This window comes from Macaca fascicularis, chromosome 9, assembly GCF_037993035.2.
Source record: "Macaca fascicularis isolate 582-1 chromosome 9, T2T-MFA8v1.1".
Taxonomy (NCBI): domain Eukaryota; kingdom Metazoa; phylum Chordata; class Mammalia; order Primates; family Cercopithecidae; genus Macaca; species Macaca fascicularis.
In genome coordinates, this window is record NC_088383.1 from 142,167,138 (window position 1) to 142,188,936 (window position 21,799).

The 21,799-nt window shown below is 60.2% G+C and overlaps 1 protein-coding gene across 1 annotated transcript in view; it reads left to right on the plus strand.

The window, feature by feature from the left end:
- Window positions 1-21,799, plus strand: part of ADGRA1 (adhesion G protein-coupled receptor A1) — a 37,651-nt gene that overhangs the window by 3,055 nt on the left and 12,797 nt on the right. Inside the window, 3 exon segments of the mRNA XM_074003120.1 lie at window positions 653-780; window positions 2,317-2,440; window positions 5,999-6,144. Of these exon segments, the coding sequence (XP_073859221.1) occupies window positions 653-780; window positions 2,317-2,440; window positions 5,999-6,144 (398 nt within the window).

A 21,799-nucleotide genomic window follows, 5' to 3' on the forward strand; every position in this document is an offset into this window, starting at 1 on the left:
TGAAACCCCATCAGCTCCAAGCCTTTCCAGCCGGGGCGATTTTCCCCCAGTCTACTCTGCCACAGAGAACACACATTCCCCTTTGAACTCTGACCCTGAACCCTCTTCTTGGGCAGTGAAGCAGGTGGAGTTGGTGCCCAACAGCCTCCACTCTTTCTGCATCTCACAGAAGCTCCTACAGGATCCTCCCGGGAGATGTTGACAAGCAGGGTTTCAATGAGTGTGGGGCTCCCAGTGCGGCTGGGGGCCATCCCATGGGTTTCCCTGCCTCTCTTAAGGCCCATCCAGACCCACCCAGCCACCCCCAGGCGATGAGAAGAGAGGAGGCTAGAGGCAGGCATCAGTCGGCCGAAACACCGTCTCAGGACCTGGCCTCAGAGCCACACAAGGATGCCTTTGGCCAGCAGAGCCGCTGGAAAGTGAGGACAGACGTCGCTTGGTGGCCACATGAGGCCCCTCCCGTGCACTCCCTGAGAATCTACAGACGAAGCCTGACCGTCCTGCCCCAGGCAGCCCCTTTCCCTGAGACCCCACACGAAAATGCCTGGAGTGGCTGCAGGGGAAGCCGAGCCCCAAGGGGATGCCCAGGGGACAGCACCACCCACAGACCCCTCCAGGTCAGTCACGCACATCTGCTTTGCTTTCTCCTCAGGATCTGAAGACAGTGCTCTCCCTGCCCCGCTACCCAGGGGAGTTCCTGCACCCCGTGGTGTACGCGTGCACGGCGGTCATGCTGCTCTGCCTCCTGGCCTCCGTCATCACCTACATCGTGCACCAGAGGTAAGCCTGGCATGGGCAAGGGCGCCCACTATGCCCGAGAAACCTGTTCTTACCTTCAAAGGCAAGTCCCTGAAGGGCAATGTCGCTGCCCCCTCATGTAGCAAGAAGTCCCTGAAGGTACAACTCAGGTCTCCAGCCAGCTCAGACTTGCTCGGCAGCCTGGTGCCCACCACACAGCCGAAGGGTGGCTGGAGCTCGGGGGAGTCACGCCCGTCCACTCAGGCCTCCGTCAGGGTCTTCTTGACGGCATCCCCTGTGTCCTTAACTGGGTGAAATAAGTTCTTCCAGAAGTGGGTGCAGCCCTGAGAAACTCAGGTCCCCCTGGGTGGTCACTATGGCCGGCAGAGCCTGGGAGAGGCACCGAGAATATGAAGGGGTCCAGCCGCAGTCAGGGTGGGCATGTCCACAGCCAGCCATGGGCAGGGGTTCAGGTATGTCTGAGGCTAAGGTCGCCTTGGTCACGGACAGAGCTTGGATGCGCCCAGGGCCACAGTCTCATCGGAGACTTGGGCGCACACAAGGCTGTGATCACAGGAAGAGGCTTGGGCAGGTCCGAAACTGTCATCTCTGCTGTGGCAGAACACGGGGGCCTTGATGGTTCATTGATGGTAGAAACTTGACTTCTCAGTTCTGGAGGCCAAGGTCCCAGATCAAGGCACCCGTGACGCTGTGTCTGGAGAGTCTGGAGAAGGCCGGCTCCAGGCTCACGGACGGCGCCCACTGCCTGTGTCCCTGCCTGTGTCCCTGCCTGTGGGGGGTGAAGCCCTCTCGGGGCCTCTTTCTCGAGGTCCTTGATCCCATCACAACGGCTCTGCCCAGAGGCCCCCGCTTCCGAATACCATCAGCTTGGTGGTTAGTGCCGTCCTACCAACTGTCGGGTGGGATAAAATACATTTAGACCAGAGTGGCTGTGATTACAGGGACAGGCTGAGGCGAGGCCATGGCTAGAGTCACAGTGGCCGCCGTGCAGCCGTACCTGTGCTGGCCACAGCCTGGATGAGTCGGGCCCCAGACATGGTGGTGGTCATGGAGAGGGTCACAGCCACAGGCGGGCACGGCGGGCTCAGCCCCAGGCTATGGCCGAGGTCATGCTGAGCCAGTCTAATCACAGTCTTGTCCTGATGTGCCTGACGCCTGCTCCGAGGGACGCCCGCGGCCTCTGTCTCTGAGACAGTGTGTGGCCGAGTCCTGGAGTCTCAGGGCCTCAATGTCTTCATCCACCAAGAGATCAGGTTGCTCAAGCTTCTGCAAACCCCTTTCAGCCTCAGTGTGCCAGGGTGACGTAAGGCAGAATTTTCCAGTGGCCACCACTCAGGGCAGACTCAGACGGCCTGTCTGCTCTCCCCTGACCGGGTCCTCAGACAGCTGCCCCTGACTCCACAGAGAGCCTGGACTTCCCAGGGACAGAGCCTGCGCCCCAGGGGGCCCCTTCCACGCCTCCCCGTGCAGGGGACAGAGCCTACACACCAGGGGGGCCCTTCCAAACCTCCCTGTGCAGAGCCGCTGCTCACATGAAACCTCCTTCCTGCCCCACAGCGCCATCCGCATCAGTCGCCGGGGCCGGCACACGCTCCTGAACTTCTGCTTCCACGCGGCCCTGACCTTCACGGTGTTTGCCGGCGGCATCAACCGCACCAAGTACCCCATCCTGTGCCAGGCGGTGAGTGCCGGGGCGCCTTCGCTGGCTCCTACCAGAGGGAAGTGTGGAGCATTGTCTTGTTTACTGAATAATATTCCAGCATTGGCTCAGCTATTTCCCGGGAAGGGGTTGGGCCCCGGTGTGTCGGCGTCTTCGCTTCACGCCGTGCGAGGCCCGTGTGCCCCACGTTTGACCCCAGGGTTGAGTCCACCACGCGGCCCCCTCCAGGCCTGCGCTAACATTTACCGTCCCCAAAGGGCGCACTCCCTGGGAGCAGGGACACAGCCTGCCCCTCCCAGAGAAAGTGGTGGGGCAGCTCGAGGAGGGACACACGCTCCGGTCAAGGGAGGAACCTGCAGGTGCCGCTGCCTGAGTCCCCAGGAGGGCAAGTGCATCCTCTACACAGACCCCTGGAAGCCAAACAGAAATGTCACTCGGGAAACCCTCCTCCCCCGTCGCAGGGAGAGCTGGAGACTTGAAGCACACAGGAGGGCTCCTCACTTCTAGGGGCCCAGCCTGACCTTGGTTTAAAAGGGGGGACGTGTACCTCACACTCAGTTCCTGGCAGAGCTCATTGTAGAGACCCTCACATCAACACTAAGCCCCGTCCTCATCCACTTTGGGCTGTGGCTCATGGCCAAGGAGAGGACCTGCCCGGAGCCTCTGTAGCCACAGCTCTGGGGCGGCTCCTCCCTGCGCACCCAGCCCAGTCCCGGTGGCCACCCCACTTCAGCAGCCACACAGCCCCGTACAGTCACCTCCAGGGCCCAGACACAGCCAGGGGGTTGCCATGGACAGCAGGGCAACTTGCCAGGGATCTGCCCTGTGGTTTCTAGGACCCTCCTGTAGTACCTGGCACTGACGTGCACCTGCAGACAGCAGTGGTCGAGACTCCCACAGGGGCTGCTCCACAGGGGTGTCTGGGGAGAATCCGGGCAGAGTGCACAGAACCCCCCCGACTCCCCCTAGGCTCCCGTACCTGCCTGCAGCGGCCACGGGCTTCCTTCCTTCCCAGCACCACACTTCCATGTGCCAGGCCGGGACGGGCTGGGCAGGCGCTCTCACAAACACAGGGCCCTGGCGTCCGGCACGCAGAGGAGATGCCCTGTCTGTGTGACCGCACATCATGCCAGCCTGCCCCGAGGCCGAGCCCAGCATGGCCCCAGGCGGAGGGGTCGCTGGCACGCACCTGAAGGTGGCTGAGGTCGGATGCACCTCCTGCCTCCTTAATCGTTCCTCTGATACGCTGGAAACAACCACAGCAAGTGCCTGGGAAACGCCACTGATGTCCCGCCTGTAAGTGCCTGCGAGAGGCCATCACCGTCACGTCTGCACTTCGCCACCAAGCACGCCACACACAGACAGAGCCTGCTGGATCCGCAGGTGGCCCCCCACCACCACCAGCCAAGGGCCCTCGGCAAACCCTGCCCACGCCTTCGGGAGCACCTGCCACCGCCTGCCTGGATGGAGCTCCCGGGGCCCGAGCCTGTGGCGACAGCTTGGGGCGGATGCTGGGGTGTTGGGGCTGCGGCGGGCAGGTCTGGAAGGTTCTGGAGGGTTGCAGTCTTGGAGGACATCTTGGTAAGGCTGCAGTCCTCAGGAGGAAATCAGCGGAAAAGACTGTGGCCTGTCTCCAGATGCCATCCTGATCTCCCAGGGAGCACGGTCCACTCACTCGCTCACTCAGCAAACGTGCTGAGGGCCTATGAGGTGCCAGGCCATGCTCTGGGCACTAGGGCACTGCCAGAGACAAGCCCACATGGCTCACTGTGGAGCCGCATTCCAGGACAGGAAGCAAGTGTGGAAGACGAACCGTGGGAGCAGCCGGGAGTGGGAGATGCCTGCCGGACGCGTGACGCCAGGTTGGGGAAGCGGAGGCAGGGGCCGCAGTGGCTGCAGTCCCAGAACCACTCGGGAAGCTCACAAGGCAACGTTCTCCGAGCCCCCAATGCACTGTCTTCCCCTGTGCTCTGCCACGTGAACAGAAGCTTTCTCACTGATCTAACACTGAGGCCAGGCCGGTTCCACATTCGCAGCCTCTGGGTAAGGAGGAAAATTCAGCCACCACCGGCTGGAGGAAGAAGACCTGGGGGTCTAGTAAAAACTAGACTTGGAGCCCGACCTGCCCACACGTGGGCCAGTGGTCCCCGGTCCGCCTGCCCCCCCGCCCGCCTCACGCTTGTCACACCCACCTTCCTGCCCGCCTGCCCCGCCCACCAGGGCCACAGCCCAGCACTGAGTGAAGCCTGGTCCCAGGCTCTGGATGGCTGGAGAGGACGGACGGTTGCTATGGCGACAGAGAGATGGCCACAAGCCCGTTCGCAGGCTGAGTGACATCGTCAACAGAGACAGGCGCTGGCCCTGGGTCTGGCGGGGTAGGCCGGCCGTGGAGCACTGTTGGACGCCGATGGCTTCCCTGCAGCCTCCCCACCTGTCCAGCCTGAAGTCAGTGTCTGGGACTCCGAGCTCTGCCGCTTATACCTTCTCGTGATCCCCAAATGCACACGGCCTGGGTGAGGCTCAGCCCAGACAGACAAGGGGCAGGGCCGGCTCTGCCATCCTCCTCAGCGCCCCAGGCAGTGACAATGACAGCCCCGCGGCTGCTTCCTTGAAAGAAAGAACCCGAGGCCCAGCTGCGGGGCCTCTGCCCCGCTCCTCCACATGGTGCCCCGGTTTCCAGGCCTCCCTGTCTCCACCAGGCTGCACGAGGCCTGGGCACGGGGATGGGACTCGCCAGGCCAGGAGAAAGGGTGGCGCCCCCGGGGCCTGCTGTGTCTCCTGCCGCCAGCGGCACGCAGGGAGCTCATCTGAAACTGCAAACGCGGCCGTCCGGTCTTTCCAGCCCACCCCACAGCATTCTCATCAATTATTGCAGAGCCTCCTCAGAAGTGAAAATGGAGCTCTGGATTTGATAAATCATTATAATGGTGTGACGTTAGCTTTATGCGGCGAATCTCTATATTCCTTAAACATTTATGTCCTTTCCAATTATAGCAGTATTTTACCTGTCATTTCAAAATGTCAGGTTATTACTCCAAAGGTAGCAGTGTGGCCCTGGTAATCAACTAACGCAGGAAATCTCCATAGCAATGAGGAAAGGCGACCTGCAGGGTCACACGAATGCGTCCCCTTGGGGGGCTCATCCTATTCACAGTAAAAGCATCCTGGCATGACCCCCTGGAGGACTTCACCTCCTCTCCCTTGGTGGACACCTGTCCAGGTCTGAGCTCAGGGGACGTTGGTCTGCAGCTCACAGGGTCCCGTGCCTGGGCCACAGGGACCACAGTGGGTTGTGCATGCAGGGGCGTGTGAGTGCACAGAACCATTGGTCCCCACAGACTCCCTGCTCCCGTCTCTGTGCGGAAGGGGAGCAAAGTCGAGCCATTCAAGGGTCTCTGCAGCTCAGCGTCTCCCTGTGACTCCCGGGCGGCTGTGGGGTGGCCGCCGTCTGCCCTGGGATACAGACGCTCCTGGCTGCCTGCTGCTCTCATTCTTGAAGCCGCAAGCCCGGGCCGGGGCTGCTGGGCTTTGGGGGGTGGGTGCCCACCGAGGGCCTGGCTGACCGCTGCTCCCCCACAGGTGGGCATCGTGCTGCACTATTCCACGCTGTCCACCATGCTGTGGATAGGAGTGACCGCCAGGAACATCTACAAGCAGGTGACCAAGAAGGCCCCTCTGTGCCTGGACGCAGACCAGCCGCCGTACCCCAGGCAGCCCCTGCTCAGGTACTGAGTGCACATGGGCGCGAGGCCCTGCCACCTGGGCCCTGGACACTGCATGCGCCTTCTGGGCTCGCCTTCTGGGTCTTGGCAAACCTCGCCAGGCCACCAAGGCCTGAGGACGATCCGGTCCGTGGGGGAGGGTCAGTGTTCCCAGGGAGGGTGGAGAGCAGGCGAAGGAGCTGGGTGTGGGGCAGTGTGCTGGAGGGGAGGGGTGACGGTCCCTGGGGGTGAGGCGGAGGGGGCCCAGAGGGTGGAGGGTCCCGGGTGGGGTCTGAGGCAGGCGGTGCCCTGCCCTCCACGTCTGCGGCTGGAGCCCAGCTGGTCTGGGGCTGGCATGTGCTGGGGCTGGACGAGCCTCCTGTGCTGCAGAATCGCTGGCACGAGACCCTCTGTGCCCCGCAGGGCAGCCACGCCGGGGAAATGGGCTCTGGGTGGTTTTGGCTTCGGCTTCATGGTCTCCGTAACATCAGGCAGCTGACTGTTGGTGGGGGAAAACCTCACATGCTCAGGCACTCATTTCAAGGTGGCCCTGGCCTGGGCCTTTCGGACCAGGAGGCAGGTGTGGTCCCCCAGTTCCCAGCACCTCCCCATCTCTGCTGTGTGAGGCCCGGGTGCTGGGATGGGACACTTGCCCCCACCCGCGGCCTACACCAGCTCTTGGTCCCCATCCATCCCCAGGCCGGGAATTCACTGTGGCCTTGGTGGGAACCATGGGCCTGCCTGGGGATGGAAACAGCCCATGATGGCATGGGCGCAGACCTCCCTCTCTCCCTCCCTCCCTCAGTCCAGAGCCAGGGAAACCCAGGCGTCCACGTCTGGGCGGTGGCAGAAGCTCCTCTGCACCAGCAGGAAAAAGCCGGGTCAGGGAGCCCGGACAGCTGCTTTAGACAGGGGTCTGGCCGCAGCCGTGACGGGGCCGCGGAGCTCGCCAAGGAGTTCCAGCGCCTTTGGTGTTTCCTTTTCTGAACTGAGACTGAATTCCAAACACTCAGTCGGCAACAGCCAGGCTCAGAGTGTGGCCTCGAGGCCTTGGGTGCCTACCTGGCCCATCCTCTGGGGTTCCCTGAGGCTCCCTGAAAGCCTGCCTTGGGCACCTTTGGTTTGCCCGGAGCAGCGCCCTGTGTGAGGCACCCCTGCCAGAGGCTGCTCTGAGGCCGGTGGTCCCCGGGGGTCTTGGAGGACATTCGTCCAGTTGCGTGTGAGATGTGGTTCCTGCTGGTGCAGGGACACCTGCTTCCTCGGAAGGGCTGTCTGGCACTGTCCCATCCAAAACCGTCTGAAGAATTCATTTCAAGGCAGATACAGCCACGTCCTGTGTTGTCTCGGTAAACAGGGCTCACCTTCCACCCGGAGCATTTTCTGACGCTGTTTGATTTTCAGATCCACGCAGACACGTTGCCACTTAGCAACCAGGGCTGGGTGGTGCTTCTGCCGCTGGTGGGGGCTGGGGAGGTAGGGTTTCATTATCTTGCCTCTCCTGCCAGGGAGGCCCCAAGTCCCCTGGGTTTATAAATCACTCTCAAAATGCATTTCCTCATCTGTAATTGATGGAAGAGCTGCCTGGTTTTGAAGACCAGGCTGGCAGCCGTGGAGCACCCCGGCACTCTTCTGTCCGCCGTCTGCCAGTGCGCACCACAGAGCCGTGCGTCTGTCCAGGTGCTGGGGGGCCAGCGGGCCCGGGGTTCGGCACTGACCGGCGGGCCCAGCGACGGCAAGGCCCTGCTTGCGGCCACGGCGCTGAGGCGACTGCTGTTCCTCCTGGGGCTGCCTGGAGACCCCCATCCTCCACCCCCTGCCCTCTGGGCCCCCTTCCTCTGTACAGAAAGGTCTTGACATTGTGGCAGGGGGAGTCCACATGGTGCCGTGTTCCAGCTGTGTTCCTTGGTTACTGGCCTGCCTGGTCACTCTGTCTCCCCAGCCGCTCCCCAGGTGCCTGGTTAGGGCTCGGCCTGTGCACCCCTGAGGCAGGTGCAGACTCGGGAGTGGTGGGCAGTGTTAGCTTGGACTTCGCTGAGGGCCTGCCCTCTCCATGGCCAGGCCTGGGGCTGCTGGGAGACTGTGCTGGGAGACTGGGCGTCACCTCCTCAGGGAGACCAGCAGGCTGGAGCGGAGCCTTTCTCCCCACACCCCAGAGGGGCTCACGATCAGCCCTGCAGGCCCTGGCCCAGAGCCTCTTCTCACCTCCCCCTCCTCCACCAGGAAACCTCCTCATCAGAGAGGCTCTTCCCAGCGGCCCTGCCTCCCCAGCCCCATTCCCTGGCCTACACATTATCACCGCCAACAGAAATTTGGTTCCTGAGTTCCAAGAATCTTGCAGTCTGGGAGGGAAGGGTGTGGACACCTCTCCAGGCAGCATGTTGCCCACACCCTCTCTGGCTGTTCCCATCCTGCCCTCTGAAAGAAGACCCACACCACTCCCTGCCTGACCCCCGCCGGGACGGGGCGGCACCGCCGGCTCCCACTCACCCGCCGGGACGGGGCGGCACCGCCGGCTCCCACTCACCCGCCGGGACGGGGCGGCACCGCCGGCTCCCACTCACCCGCCGGGACGGGGCGGCACCGCCGGCTCCCACTCACCCGCCGGGACGGGGCGGCACCGCCGGCTCCCACTCACCCGCCGGGACGGGGCGGCACCGCCGGCTCCCACTCACCCGCCGGGACGGGGCGGCACCGCCGGCTCCCACTCACCCGCCGGGACGGGGCGGCACCGCCGGCTCCCACTCACCCGCCGGGACGGGGCGGCACCGCCGGCTCCCACTCACCCGCCGGGACGGGGCGGCACCGCCGGCTCCCACTCACCCGCCGGGACGGGGCGGCACCGCCGGCTCCCACTCACCCGCCGGGACGGGGCGGCACCGCCGGCTCCCACTCACCCGCCGGGACGGGGCGGCACCGCCGGCTCCCACTCACCCGCCGGGACGGGGCGGCACCGCCGGCTCCCACTCACCCGCCGGGACGGGGCGGCACCGCCGGCTCCCACTCACACCGACAGGGGCCGAGTCTCAGCTGCTGCGCACGAAGGAGCCGTGTGTACCGCCCGCCCACCGCCGGCCCAGCTCTGCAAGTGTTAACAAGAAGTAACGAGAAAACGGCCGTCCCCGAGAAGCGGCTGTGTGAACTCAGAGGACGCTCCTGGAGCTGCCGACGTTTTGAGAAAGCCCTCGCCATCCTGAAGGCCCACAGCCAGGGTTTGCCACGTGCAGCGGCCGCCTCTGCTTGACTTCGTGGAAACCAAACCTTCAAAGTCCAGGGAAGATACAGCCACGTCAAATGTTGCCACACTGGTGTCCGTGAGCATTTCACACGCCTGAGGCCCTCTCTGTGTGAGCATGGGGGATGCCCCACCTCTGCGTGGGACCTTCCCTCTCCACAAGACAGCCTGGTTGGCAGAGGGGGCGGACACCCCCCAAGACCCCCAACTCTGCAGGGGTTGGACTCCGTGGGCAGGAACCTGCCCTCTGGTCAGGGTGAGGTCAAGGAGTGGAGGGGCCAGTCCAGGGAGGCCCAGCAGCGAGAAGCCAGAAGCTTCTGTGGCACAGCAGGGGCCCCATGACCAAGGTCACAGCCACCGTCCACCTCTCCCCTCACGCAGGGGTGTGGCCCTTGTTACTATGACAACACAAGCCTGGGCTCTGCGCGGGATTCTGCCACTTTCTAGATGGGGATTCACCTGATCTCATCTCCCCTTGGTCCCAGGATGAGCCCCCCACGAATGTGGGCCTGTGTGGAGAGATTTGGGGGCACCCTCTGCCACCCCAGTTAGGAGGCACTGCACAGTCAGGCCCTCAGAACCGCCCTGGGCCTGCGGAGGGGCAGTGGCCTGACGGGTGTGTGGTCTGAAGCCCACACCAGGGCGAGGGCGGCAGGACTGGAACCCAAGGGGGGTGCCTTGGATTTGGGGGGCGCTGGAGCCCTTGCTGGCTGCAGCTTCCCTGCTTTGGTCCCAGGCCCATCGCTCCCCTCCATTCACACAGTGTTTTCTCCAAATTCCAGCAGCATCGCAGCCGGTGAGGCCCCTGCCAACTGAATGAGTCACACGCAGGCCCCAGCTCCTAGGAACCTTTGGAGACCCTTTTCCAGGCCCGAGCTGTGGCCCTGCCTGGGCCCCTGCCCAGCAGCCCCACCAGGATGGGTCCCTCTGCTCTCCTCAGCTCCTGCCATGCCAGGATCTGGTCATCTCCATCCACCCACACGGATCCCTGTGGGCGTCCCTAGCACAGCGGCTCTGGGCCAAGGAGGGTGCACAGGATGGGCACAGCCTGGCCTCAGGGCACAGGGGACTGGAGAGCCCCCAGGAAGGGCACCAGCCACCAGATGCTGGCTTCCCCACATCGGGGGCACCGTGGCAGACACCTATCCCAGATCCTGTTGAGGTGAGGCCTGGGCGACTGGATGGACGTCCCACAGAATGTGCAGCACGCTTCCTGGGGGAAGGCCGTCAAGGCCAAAGACACTCAGATAACGTGGCAGGTCATGTCTCTGCACACAGTCTCACCCCCGCGGCTCAGAGTGGCTATCACGGGCTCCTGGGCAGTGTTTATCGGGGCCACGCCAGCTCTGAGCATCACTGGAGTCACAGCTACATCTGAAGGCCGTGTTAAGAAGCACTACGTCTTCCAACCGTGAGCACAGAACGTGTTTCCTTTTGTTTAACTCTGTAATTTCTTCCAGCAAAGCTTTGCGGAAGAAATTTCCAGTGCACACATCTTGCACCTCCTTGGCTGAATTTTCTCCCAAGGATTTTATTCTCTTGATGTTATTATAAATGGGATTCTTTTCTTAATTTTCTTTTTGGATTGTTCATTTGCTTGTGAACAAAACACAACTGATTTCTGTGTGCCAACCTTGTGTCCTACAGCTTTGCTGAGTTCCTTTATTGGCTCTAGTTAGTGTTTTGTTAATTCTTTAGTATTTCCTGTATATATAATTATCACGTCATCTGTACACAGGGATAGTTCTACTTCTTCTCTTACAGTCTGGAGGGCTTTATATTTTTTTCTTGCCTAATTGTGCTGGCTACAACTTCCAATACAATGTGATTCTCTCTTTTTCTTACTTGTCAGTCTAGCTAAAGGTTTGCCAATTTTCTTGATCTGTTTAAAGAGTTAGTTTGAGTTTCATTGATGGTCTTCATTTTTTCTGTTGTCTATGTTATTTATCTCCACTCTGATCTTTATTACTTCCTTTTTTCCATTAGCGTTGGATTTAGCTTGCTCTTCTCTTGTCAGGTTTCTTATGGTGTAAAATCAGATGGTTGACTTGAGCTTCTTTTTCTTATGTGGATGTTCATGGCTATGAATTTTCCTCTGTGTGCTGCTTTTCCTGCATCCCTGAGTTATCTTGTGGGGTATTTTGTTTCACTTATCTCCACAGTGTCACTTCTACTTTTCCTGGTGATTTCTTCTCTGGCCCACTGGTTGTTTAAAAGTATGCTGTTTAATTCTCACAGATGTCTAGATAGTCAGGGAAAAAAACACCCTAAAATTGTGCTGCAACTGTTAGTGTCAAGCTGAATGAAGGGAATCCCCGCTCGATCAAAGCAGCATAGCTTTGGGGAGCTTGTCTCTGTAAGGAGATCTTCATTACAATGATGAAAACATTGTTTCATTTCTTCCTTGTGATTTGGGTACAGCAGAGGGGTGGGAGGGAGTGGGTGACCCTGCGCATCCTGCTGTGTGGCCTGCCCTGGCCAGGCCAGCCTTCTTCCCTTTCTCCACGTGTGAGGAGTGGAGCAGGTGTGGGCATGAGGGGCCAGGGAGTGCCTCAAGGTTAGGCCTGGACCAGACGTCACACAGACCTTTCTGAGCACACCTGGGAGTGTGCAAGGCCTGCTGCCCTGCTGGTGGCTTCAGTGCAAGTGTGGTTGTAGGTTGAGTGTGAGTCTGTTTCCTGGCCCCAGAGCTCTGCCTTGGGGCCTCCAGTGGGTGAGAAACCACACAGAACCTGGCATGAGCCTTCAGCCAACAGAAGTGCCACCCTCAGCCTTGCAGGAGGGACTTTAGGGGAAGGACAGATGCAGCCTCAACCGAGGAGTCCATGGACTCTTGGCACTGCTAAGTGGGGCTAGGGTGACTCAGTGGAGAAGGAAGTAGGGAGGGACGCCAGACGGGGAGAAGGAAGCAGCTTGGACACAGGACCCCCCAGGCCCACAGAGGCACTGGCTCAGCCACCCAAGCCCTCGCAGTGGCGCCTCCTCGGATTCAAGCACCCTCACCTTTGACCAACATGGTGGCCACTGTCACCTCCCAATACTCTCAAGATTCTAGACACTAGACTCTGTTGCAATACTCTGTCCCAAAAACACCATTTGCAGTCTGCACACCAGTCCTGACCACCACACACATTTGCCACAGCCTCCTGTTGCCTCCCTCAGATATCCCAAGACAGCTCAACACTGTGTGCATGTGGCCCCAGCTCCACTCCTCCCTCAGTCCCACAAGGGAACCAGCTCCATTTGGTCCCAGCTCCACCCTTCCCCTCATGTCCTCCATGGCCCCAGCCCCACCCCCTCCCCTCATAGCCTCCATGGAAGCAGCCCCACCCCCTCACCTCTCGTCCTCCATGGAACCAGCTCCAGCCCCTCACCTCTCGTCCTTCATGGAACCAGCTCCACCCCCTCACCTCTCGTCCTCCATGGAACCAGCTCCATGCCCCCAATGTCTTTGCAGCTCAGCAGCCGGCACTGCTGTCCCAGCATTCGTGTCTGGGTGCTGGACATTGTGCCAAACTTTCTACCTGCTTTCCCAGATGAGGCCACACCTCCAGGCCCAGGAGTCTTCCCCACCTCTCCTGTCCCTCCTCCTCTCCCAGCCCCACTCCCTGGACCTCATTTTTCCTGCTCTGTGGACTGCCCTGACCCCAGCGGGCCTCCGTGCCCTTTTCTCAGCCTGCTGCTCTGCCACCTCCACACCACCTGGATACTTTTTCTCCCCAGCTGGAAGCCTGACTGCCTGCCCCCACGACCACCCCCCAGACCCCCCATTGCTGCTCAGCTATGGCTCAGAGACTTCCTATCTGCCCCTTCCTGGCCTCGCCTACCCTTTGGGCACTGAGGGTCAGTCCCTCCAGTGGGATGGGCACCTCCCATCTCCACTCCAGTCTCCTCCCTGCACCTCAGCTTCCTCTTAGGTGAGACCCCTGACCCTCTGCCTGGTGCCCACCCACTATTGCAGAGCAACTGTCCCCTGACCTCTCCTCCCCTAGATGACAATGACAGGAAGGTCCCTCCTGCTTCGTATTCTCCAGGCTTGGCATCCAGCCCCTCCTGGTTAAATGTTGAAACCAGAAAGAGACAAACGGCAGGGATGTAGCAAATACGTGTGAAATTGCCTCCATGCTCAGCTGGGCTGGATGTGTCGATGGAAAGCAATCAGTTTCGTATTTGTTCTGACACGTGGGTGAGCAGCACACTGCCCGTCAAGCGGTGTCAGGCCCCACAGCCTCTGCACACTCAGGGAGGGGCTGGAAGGACCCAGGACTCAGCAGTGGCGGCGTTTCTGGGTGTGGTTTGTCTCCATAGAAGGATCCACCACAGGGTCAGCGAGGGAAAAGGCGTCCGGCAGAGACCGAGACTCCAAAGTTCTCCCGGGAGACGGCAGGTGGGGAGGACCCACACAGAGCCTGCTCCTTCCCCCAGCAGCAAAACGCAGCAAAGTGCGCCCTGCACTTCTGCCCAGGAGGCCGCTCAGGCTCAAGCTCTGGGTTCTTGCTGGGACGGGTCACTCCTGTGTGCTCTGCCAGCTCCACTGGCCACAGCTACGGATCCTCACACTCCGGCGGGAAGGCAGGTGCCGCCATCAGTCTCAAGGTTCATGCAAACAGCCCAGGCTGCTGTAGTGCTACATCCTGCGTCCCTGCACACAGAGCAGCCTTATCAGGCAGGGACGGGGGGAATGTGTTGAAAGCCACTGACCCAGGCCCCTGCCACGGCCCCGGAGCCTGGCCCTTCTGCAGAGCAACACAGGGCTGCACAGGGTGGAATGTTCTTGAATCCGTCGTTTCTAACTATATGGGTAAGAAGAAAGAAAGGCTGAGAGAGAGATTCGGTAAGAAATATAAAGAAATACTGGAAGAAAAAGAATAAGAGCAAATATGATGTACCCTGAGCTGATCCTTTCTACACAAAACAGGGGCCAGCAGCCTGATGCCCGTGTCTGAACGATTAGCCTGCTTCCTCTACACCCAGATCTCACAATCCAGATTTGTTATTTTCCGGAATTCCGTTTTGGCCTCTATTCAGCCACTTCCCCTTCCTTGTCTTTAGTTTCCTGCTCAGTCTCTTTGCCACAGAGTGATGTCTGCCTGGGGCCCTGGACGCAGGTGCTGCTGGATAATTCAGTGATCCCCGGTCCCCAAGCACCTGCTCGGATGTGAGCAGAGCCCACTGAAGGGTTGTTTCTGCATCCTTTAAGTGGAAATGTGGCTGAACTGGGGAGGTTTTGGGTAGGCTGGGCCTCCTGCCCAACACGGGCACCTCCCCTCCTAATCCTGCCAAGCCACATGCCTGCCATGGGCACCTCCCCTCCTAATCTCGCTGGCCACCTGCCCGCCGTGGGTGCCTCTTCTCTTAATCCCTCCATACCACTTGCCCACCATGGGCACCTCCCCTCCTAATCCCACCAGACAACCTGCCTGCCATGGGCACCTCCCTCCTAATCCCTCCAGACCACCTGCCCGCCACGGGCACCTCCCTCCTAATCCTTCCAGACCACCTGCCTGCCACAAGCACCTCCCTCCTAATCCTGCTGGCCAGCCCACTTTGAGGAAGGGCCTCTAAATAGACTGAACTTTCCACATTTTCTGCTCCCACTGCCAGCCAAAGGGAAGCCACTCCAGAAACAAGCAGGACTTTTATGATTTCACAGGTGCTTGGGGGCTAATTCCCCATTCAGCAAAGAGTAATTACATCCTAATTTTGCAATCTGGCCACCCTTTCTGGTCAAGTGCACCAAGCTGTGTCGGTTATTTGAGGTCTGTGGGGTGTGTCGGTTACTTGAGGTCTGTGGGCTGTGTCGGTTATTTGAGGTCTGAGGGCTGTGTCGGTTATTTGAGGTCTGTGGGCTGTGTCGGTTATTTGAGGTCTGTGGGCTGTGTCGGTTTGGAATTCCACTGGCACCAAGACACTTGGATTCTGTGTCACAGCCCGGCTTGCTGAGGACACCTGCTCCCACCTTTACCCGCCTCGCAGCCTCCCCGGTGCTGGCCAGCCACAGAGGGACGCTCGTCCCCACTGCATGGATGAGTGCTTTCCTGGGACTCTCAGCCAGGAACCCCCTCTAGGCCACAGGGCAAACTCTGGAGACTGCCTTGGGCTTGGGACCTGACCGTGGCCACGCACTGGGCCTGGCTTGGACCCCACAGGGCTGAGGCCCTCGGGCTCTGGGGCCCTGGGAATGGCCAGTGGGAAGCGTCCACTCCCTCCTGTTCCATCTGGAATGCGTGCCCGAGGCCAGTCCTCAGGATGAGCTGCCTAAGAGCGGGCAGAGGTCACAGGCCAGTGAGCAACCTGGCGCCTGCCACTTCTAAGAATGTGGGTTCACACGGAGAGGGCAAGGATGGGGGTGGGTGGGAGGCAGCCGAGGGAACTTTGTGCCGGGAAAGCCCTGGAGGGAGCAGCTCTGAGGTCTCTGCGAAGCAGCCCTCCCTCCCTTTCGCATCTCCCTGTGGACGCTTGGACGTCAGGCCAGGAAGGGCTCGGGCCTTCCAGTTGTGTGGACCCTTGGACGTCAGGCCAGGAAGGGCTCGGGCCTTCCAGTTGTGTGGACCCTTGGACGTCAGGCCAGGAAGGGCTCGGGACTTCCAGCTGACCCTCTGGTCCAGCCCTGAGCTTTACAGATGGGGAAACCGAGGCCCCAGAGGCACGGAGGCTCGCCCAGAGTGCTGGCCGGGCCACCAGGACCTGGCATCTCACACTTTGGCGGTCCCCTGACTCTGTAGACACCGTGAGTACCTCCCCCTCCTGCTGGTCCTGTTGTCTGCTGACAGCAGCGTTGGTTGAGGATGGGAGGAGGGGCCACGTGGCACAACCCCTTCTCCACCCCCAGGAGTAGCACCAAGCCCAGTGCCAGCCGCTTAGCTCCCCTGAGCAGGAGCAGAGGACACTGGAGCTTCGAGGGCAGAGCAGGACACACCGCCACTGATGGGTCCAGTGGTGGCCCCTCGAGGCCACACGTGGCCTGACATCCTGGAACACAGGTGCTCTTCACAGCACAAGTGATCCTGCAGACCCATCCGTGGGTACCCGCTACGAGTGGACATAGCGACAGTGCTATGGCGTTCAAAGCATCTTGTCGGTCATGAAGCATCCTCGGCTCGTGTCTGGAGCCGGGCATCGTGGTGCCATCTGCAGGGCACGGCTGGTGCCTGGGACAGTGGAGCTGTCCTTCTCCACCTGACTGCTGTCTTGCCAACCTGCCTTTCTCCTGGTGCCCACGGCGTCCTCCTCCATCCATCCTCAGCAGTGATCGAATGCAGAGGAGCCCAGGATGCACTTCTGAGGCTCGCCTGTGACTTTCCAGAGATACTTAGACAAATGGACATAAATAGCTCTTGGATCCTAGCAGGAATTCTCAACCTGATTTCTCTGAATTCAGAAGTCACAGTTAACTCAGAATGCTAACCGGGCCAGGGACCACGATCTCACAGAGGGGTCCTGTGTCCCAGGGAGGTGAGGGTGCCAGGGCTGTCTCCTGAGGTATCTGCTACCCGCCCCTGCACTGCCCGCTCCCCGAGGCCGCGTCTGCACATGTGATTTCCTTGGCTCCTTCTGCTCCTGGGCGGCGCCAGCCTCAGGTCCACACATGGAATCCACCGTCTTTCCTGTGACAAATGACCTCGGCGCATCGAAGGCCCCCGGGGGCCACAACCTCTATGAGTGTGACTGGCTGGTGGGGCAGCGCTGCTGTCCTGGGGACACGCTTCCCGTGGAGAGGCGGCTAGGAGCCTGGGGGGCTTCATCGAGGGGTTCTGGAAGGGCTCAGTGGTCAAACTTCAACGTGCACCTGGGCCTCACCCATCGCCTGAGTGGGGCTGTCCCAAGTCCACCCCCAGCTCCTGAGCCCTCCTCACCCCTCAGCCTTCCCCTGGGCGGGGCTGGCACAGGCTGGGGTCCTCCACATCATCTCCGGCAGGGCAATGGCACACAGGCTCTGCCCAGTGGTCAGCAGCAGGCACGGGCAGGCACAGGGAGGAGGCAACCCCAGAGTAAAGGGAAACCGACAAGGCCTCTGTGCCCACGAAAGCCGGGCTCTGGATCTGGCCAAAGAACGGTCCTCATGAGGCCACAGCTGGACTCAGCCTAGAGGCCTGACCCCAAAGGACATGGTGGATCAGGGGTACCCTGAGAAGGGTGGCCCCCAGGCCTGGCCCATGCTTGGCAGAAGGGTTTGCAGCGCTGGTCAGCCGCCTCCTTGAAGACGGGGGGAAATGAATAATCACAGGTGGCTCCCCGGGAAGGAGCCCAGGACCCCACGGGCACTGTGAGGACTCAGCACAGCCAAGGACCGGCTCATGGCGCTGTCATCCCTCCCAGGCCCCTCGAACCACCCACTGCTGGGACCCTGGACACGTGGGCTGCAAGTCTCCAGCCCTCACTGTCCTCAAGATGGCCATGTCCCCTCATCCTCTGAGCTGCCAGGGCCACACATCAGACCCAGCCCCGAGACACCACTGCCAGGTCCTGGTGTACTACAGCCCCCAACCCCTCCCTGCCTTCCAGAGACCCTGCCCCAGGGGAGAGCTGGCGCTCTGCTCCAGCATCCACCCAGCAAGACCCTCTCCCTACCTTATCCCTCCCTCTTACCCCTCCCCCTTTCCCTCCCTCCTTTCCCTCCGCTTTCCCCTCTCCCTCCCTCGACTCCTCCCCTCCCCTCCTCACCTTCCATGGGCTCCAGGTCAAGCCCAGGGCTAGATGCATGCCTGGCCCACCCATGCCGCTCTGCAGGGGCACTCCTGGTGGAGCCCAGGCCCCCTGCTGCCCTACCCTGGGCCGCTGCCCAGCGCAAGGCCATGATGGACGAGTGTGGATTGGGTGAAAGACACAGTAATGAAATGTGGTGAAAATGCTCCTAGAAGCCCAGCTGTCGCCTTGCACAGTCCCTCGGCCTTTGGGGGATCCCAAAGCTCTCAGCTCCTACATGGTCCAGGCTTTGTCAGTGCCCCCCGCCCCCCTGCTGCCACACACGGTCCCTTCAGGGCCACCACGGCCACTCCAGCTCCCTCAGTCCCTGTCTGGTGGGCGTCCCCTGGCCCTGCCCAAACCCTTCTCCCACCAGACCACACCCAAGGCCGCCCCCAGCCGCCCCGCAGCACACCCAACCCCCCACAGGCATCCTCTCCCTCCGGTGTGGCAGCCCTCGGCCCCCACAGGCATCCTCTTCCTCCGCTGTGGCAGCCCTCAGCCCTCTCATGATGAAGAGCCTCCGACACCCAACCAGAAATATGGGGCAGCCTAAGGAGGGCCCCCTTCCTCTGTGGTGGGGACACCGCCGATGGAACCCCAGGCTTCCTTCCTGTTGGCCACGCCTCTTTCTTTCCTGCATCCTCTCCTGCCCATCAGACCCCACCCTCTGGTCAGTTCCGAGTCAGGCCAGGGGTGGGCAGGCCCCTGGAGCAGAGGCTCCTCTGGGAACCCAAGGCGAATGAGGAACACCAGGATAGTGTCAGCAGACAGATGCAGGTCTGACCCCTGGTTCGGGACAGAGGACGGGGAGGGTAGAGGGTGGTGGGGATGCTTTTCACCATCACTGTCCCCATCCAGTCACTGGAGCAGCTTGTGGAATGTGGCCTCGGTCGGTCATGCTCTCTGTAGTGGGGTCCAGGGCTCAGTCGCAGGTGCTCTCGTGGAGGCACAGTCAGAAGGGGGAAGGTGAAGGTATGAGCCAGCCGGATGCCAGTGTCAGAGCACCCCAAGTGAGGGGTCAGTGCCCGGCAGGAGCTGAGAGTCACATGCTGTCTGGTCCAGAGTGAGGACTGCTGGCCGCCCTCCTGCGAGTGGACAGAGGGACACAGTCCAAGGCACAGAGGCAGCACCCAGAGTCCACCCCTGCCCACTGCCTGGGTCCGAGACCCGAGAACTGTGCACACAGAGCAGGCACCTGCCCAAAGCCTGGCCTGAGTGAGTGCCCAGGGTGCCCAGCAAACACCCACGGAGCAGCCAACTGACGGTGCATCCAGCCTGGAGCCCCACAGAGGCCAAGCGCTCAGTGTGGCCACACCAGACCTGCCCCCTGGGAGGTCCCGTGCACTGTGAACGCAGCCAGGGCACGGCCCGAGAGATTGCCTGGGCTGGGAGGCCCCAGGATCAGGCCCTCACTAGCCCAGGCACCTGCTCAGGGCTGGTGCTCCCTGGTCTTACCCCTGGAGCTCAGGCCATGGACAGTCGAGAGGAGATTGGCAAGGGTCAGCTCAGCATCTGGAATGGGCCTGGAGAAGGGGATCGACTGTGTCCCTAACCTCAGCCGAGTCCCATGTGTTTCTGGGTTCTGCGCACATGGCCTCAGTGGCTGAAATAACGGGCAGCCAGCAGTGACTTAGAGACACGAGACTGGCTGCAAGGCCACTTGCAATCTGGTGACTTCATTCTGGGATCCTGGGAGGAGTCCCTGCCAGGCCCAGCTCCCCTGTCACCCTAGTTGCCAGCTCCAACCAGTGGCCAGGCAGCAATCATCCCCACCCGTCCCTTTGCCCACACGCTGGTCGTCCTCCTGTCCCGTCCGGGACAGCAGGTAGGGCTGTGGCCAGTTGACTGGTAAAGCTGTGTTTGACAGTGGAGCCTGGGAGGGAATGAGCCAGCTGATCAGGCCAGCCAGGTGAGCCCTGTGGGGAGCTGGACGTGTCCCCAGGCTGACACCACTGCACCCAGTCAGCACTGGCACCAGCTTCCAGATGATTCTCTGGTCTCACCGTCTCCAGGAACTGCGGCCCCACCAGCCTCTTCCTGCCTCATTTCCCAAACTTCCTTTTCATTAGAGAGCAAAACCCCTTGAGGACCAGCGGCTGTATGGTCCACGGAGGCCTCAGGTAACAGTGCCCACAGGATTTTTAAGTTAAGGTATGTACGTTGTTTCTTTAGGCATAATTGTTATCGCACTTAGTCAGCTACAGTACAGTGTAAATACAACTTTTATGTGTTGTATTAGTCCACTGTCACACTGCTATAAAGAAGTACCCAAGAGTGGGTAATTTATAAAGGAAAGAGGTTTAATTGACTCACAGTTCCGCATGGCTGGGAGGCCTCAGGAAACTTACAGTCATGGTGGAAGGGGAAGGAGAAGCAGCACCTTCTTCACAAGGAGACAGGAGAGAGAAGGGAAGAGCAAAGGGGGAAGAGACTCCTATAAAACCTTCAGTCTCGTGAGAATTCACTCAATATCATGAGAACAACATGAGGGAAGCCACCTCCTGATCCAACCACCTCCCACCAGGTCCTGCCCTCAACACATGGGGATTACGGGATCACAGTCTGAGATGAGATTTGGGTGAGGACACAGAGCCAAACCATATCATGTGCACTGGGAAACCAAAAACTGTGTATGATTCACTTTATTGCAGTGTTTGGAACTGAACCTGTACCATCTCTTCAGTGTGCACACACATCACACACACATGCACTCACACACCACACACATGCATTGCATACATGTGCACATACACCCATGCAGTTACATCACATGCACTCACACACACACCACACACACATACACACACTTGCACTGCACACGTGCACACCCAGGCACTTACACGCACTCACACTCACACCACATACACACTGAACACATGCATACTCAGGCACTTACATGCACTCATACTCACCACACACATACACACACTTGCACTGCACATGTGCACACTCAGGCACTTACACGCACTCACATCACACACACACACTGAACACGTGCATACTCAGGCACTTACACGCACTCACATTCACCACACACATACACACACCTGCACTGCACATGTGCACACTCAGGCACTTACACGCACTCACATCACACACACACACTGAACACGTGCATACTCAGGCACTTACACGCACTCACATTCACCACACACATACACACACCTGCACTGCACACATGCACACTCTGGCACTTCCATGCACTCACACCACACATACACACACCTGCACTGCACGTGTGCACACTCAGGCACTTACACGCACTCACATCACACGCATACACTCTTGCACTGCACATGTGCACATTCAGGCACTTACATGCACTCACACTCACCACACACATACACACACACTGCACACGTGCACATTTAGGCACTTGCATGCACTCACACTCACCACACAAACACACACACTTGCACTGCACACATGCACACTTAGGCACTTACATGCACTCACACCACACACATACACTCTTGCATTGCACACGTGCACACACACTCATGCACTCACGCACTCACATCACACACATACACTCTTGCACTGCACACGTGCACATTCAGGCACTTACATGCACTCATACTCACCACACACGTACACACACTTGCACTGCACACATGCACACTTAGGCATTTGCATGCACTCACACTCACTACACACATACACACACACTGCACACGTGCACACTTAGGCACTTGCATGCATGCACAATCACTACACACATACACTCTTGCATTGCACACGTGCACACACACTCATGCA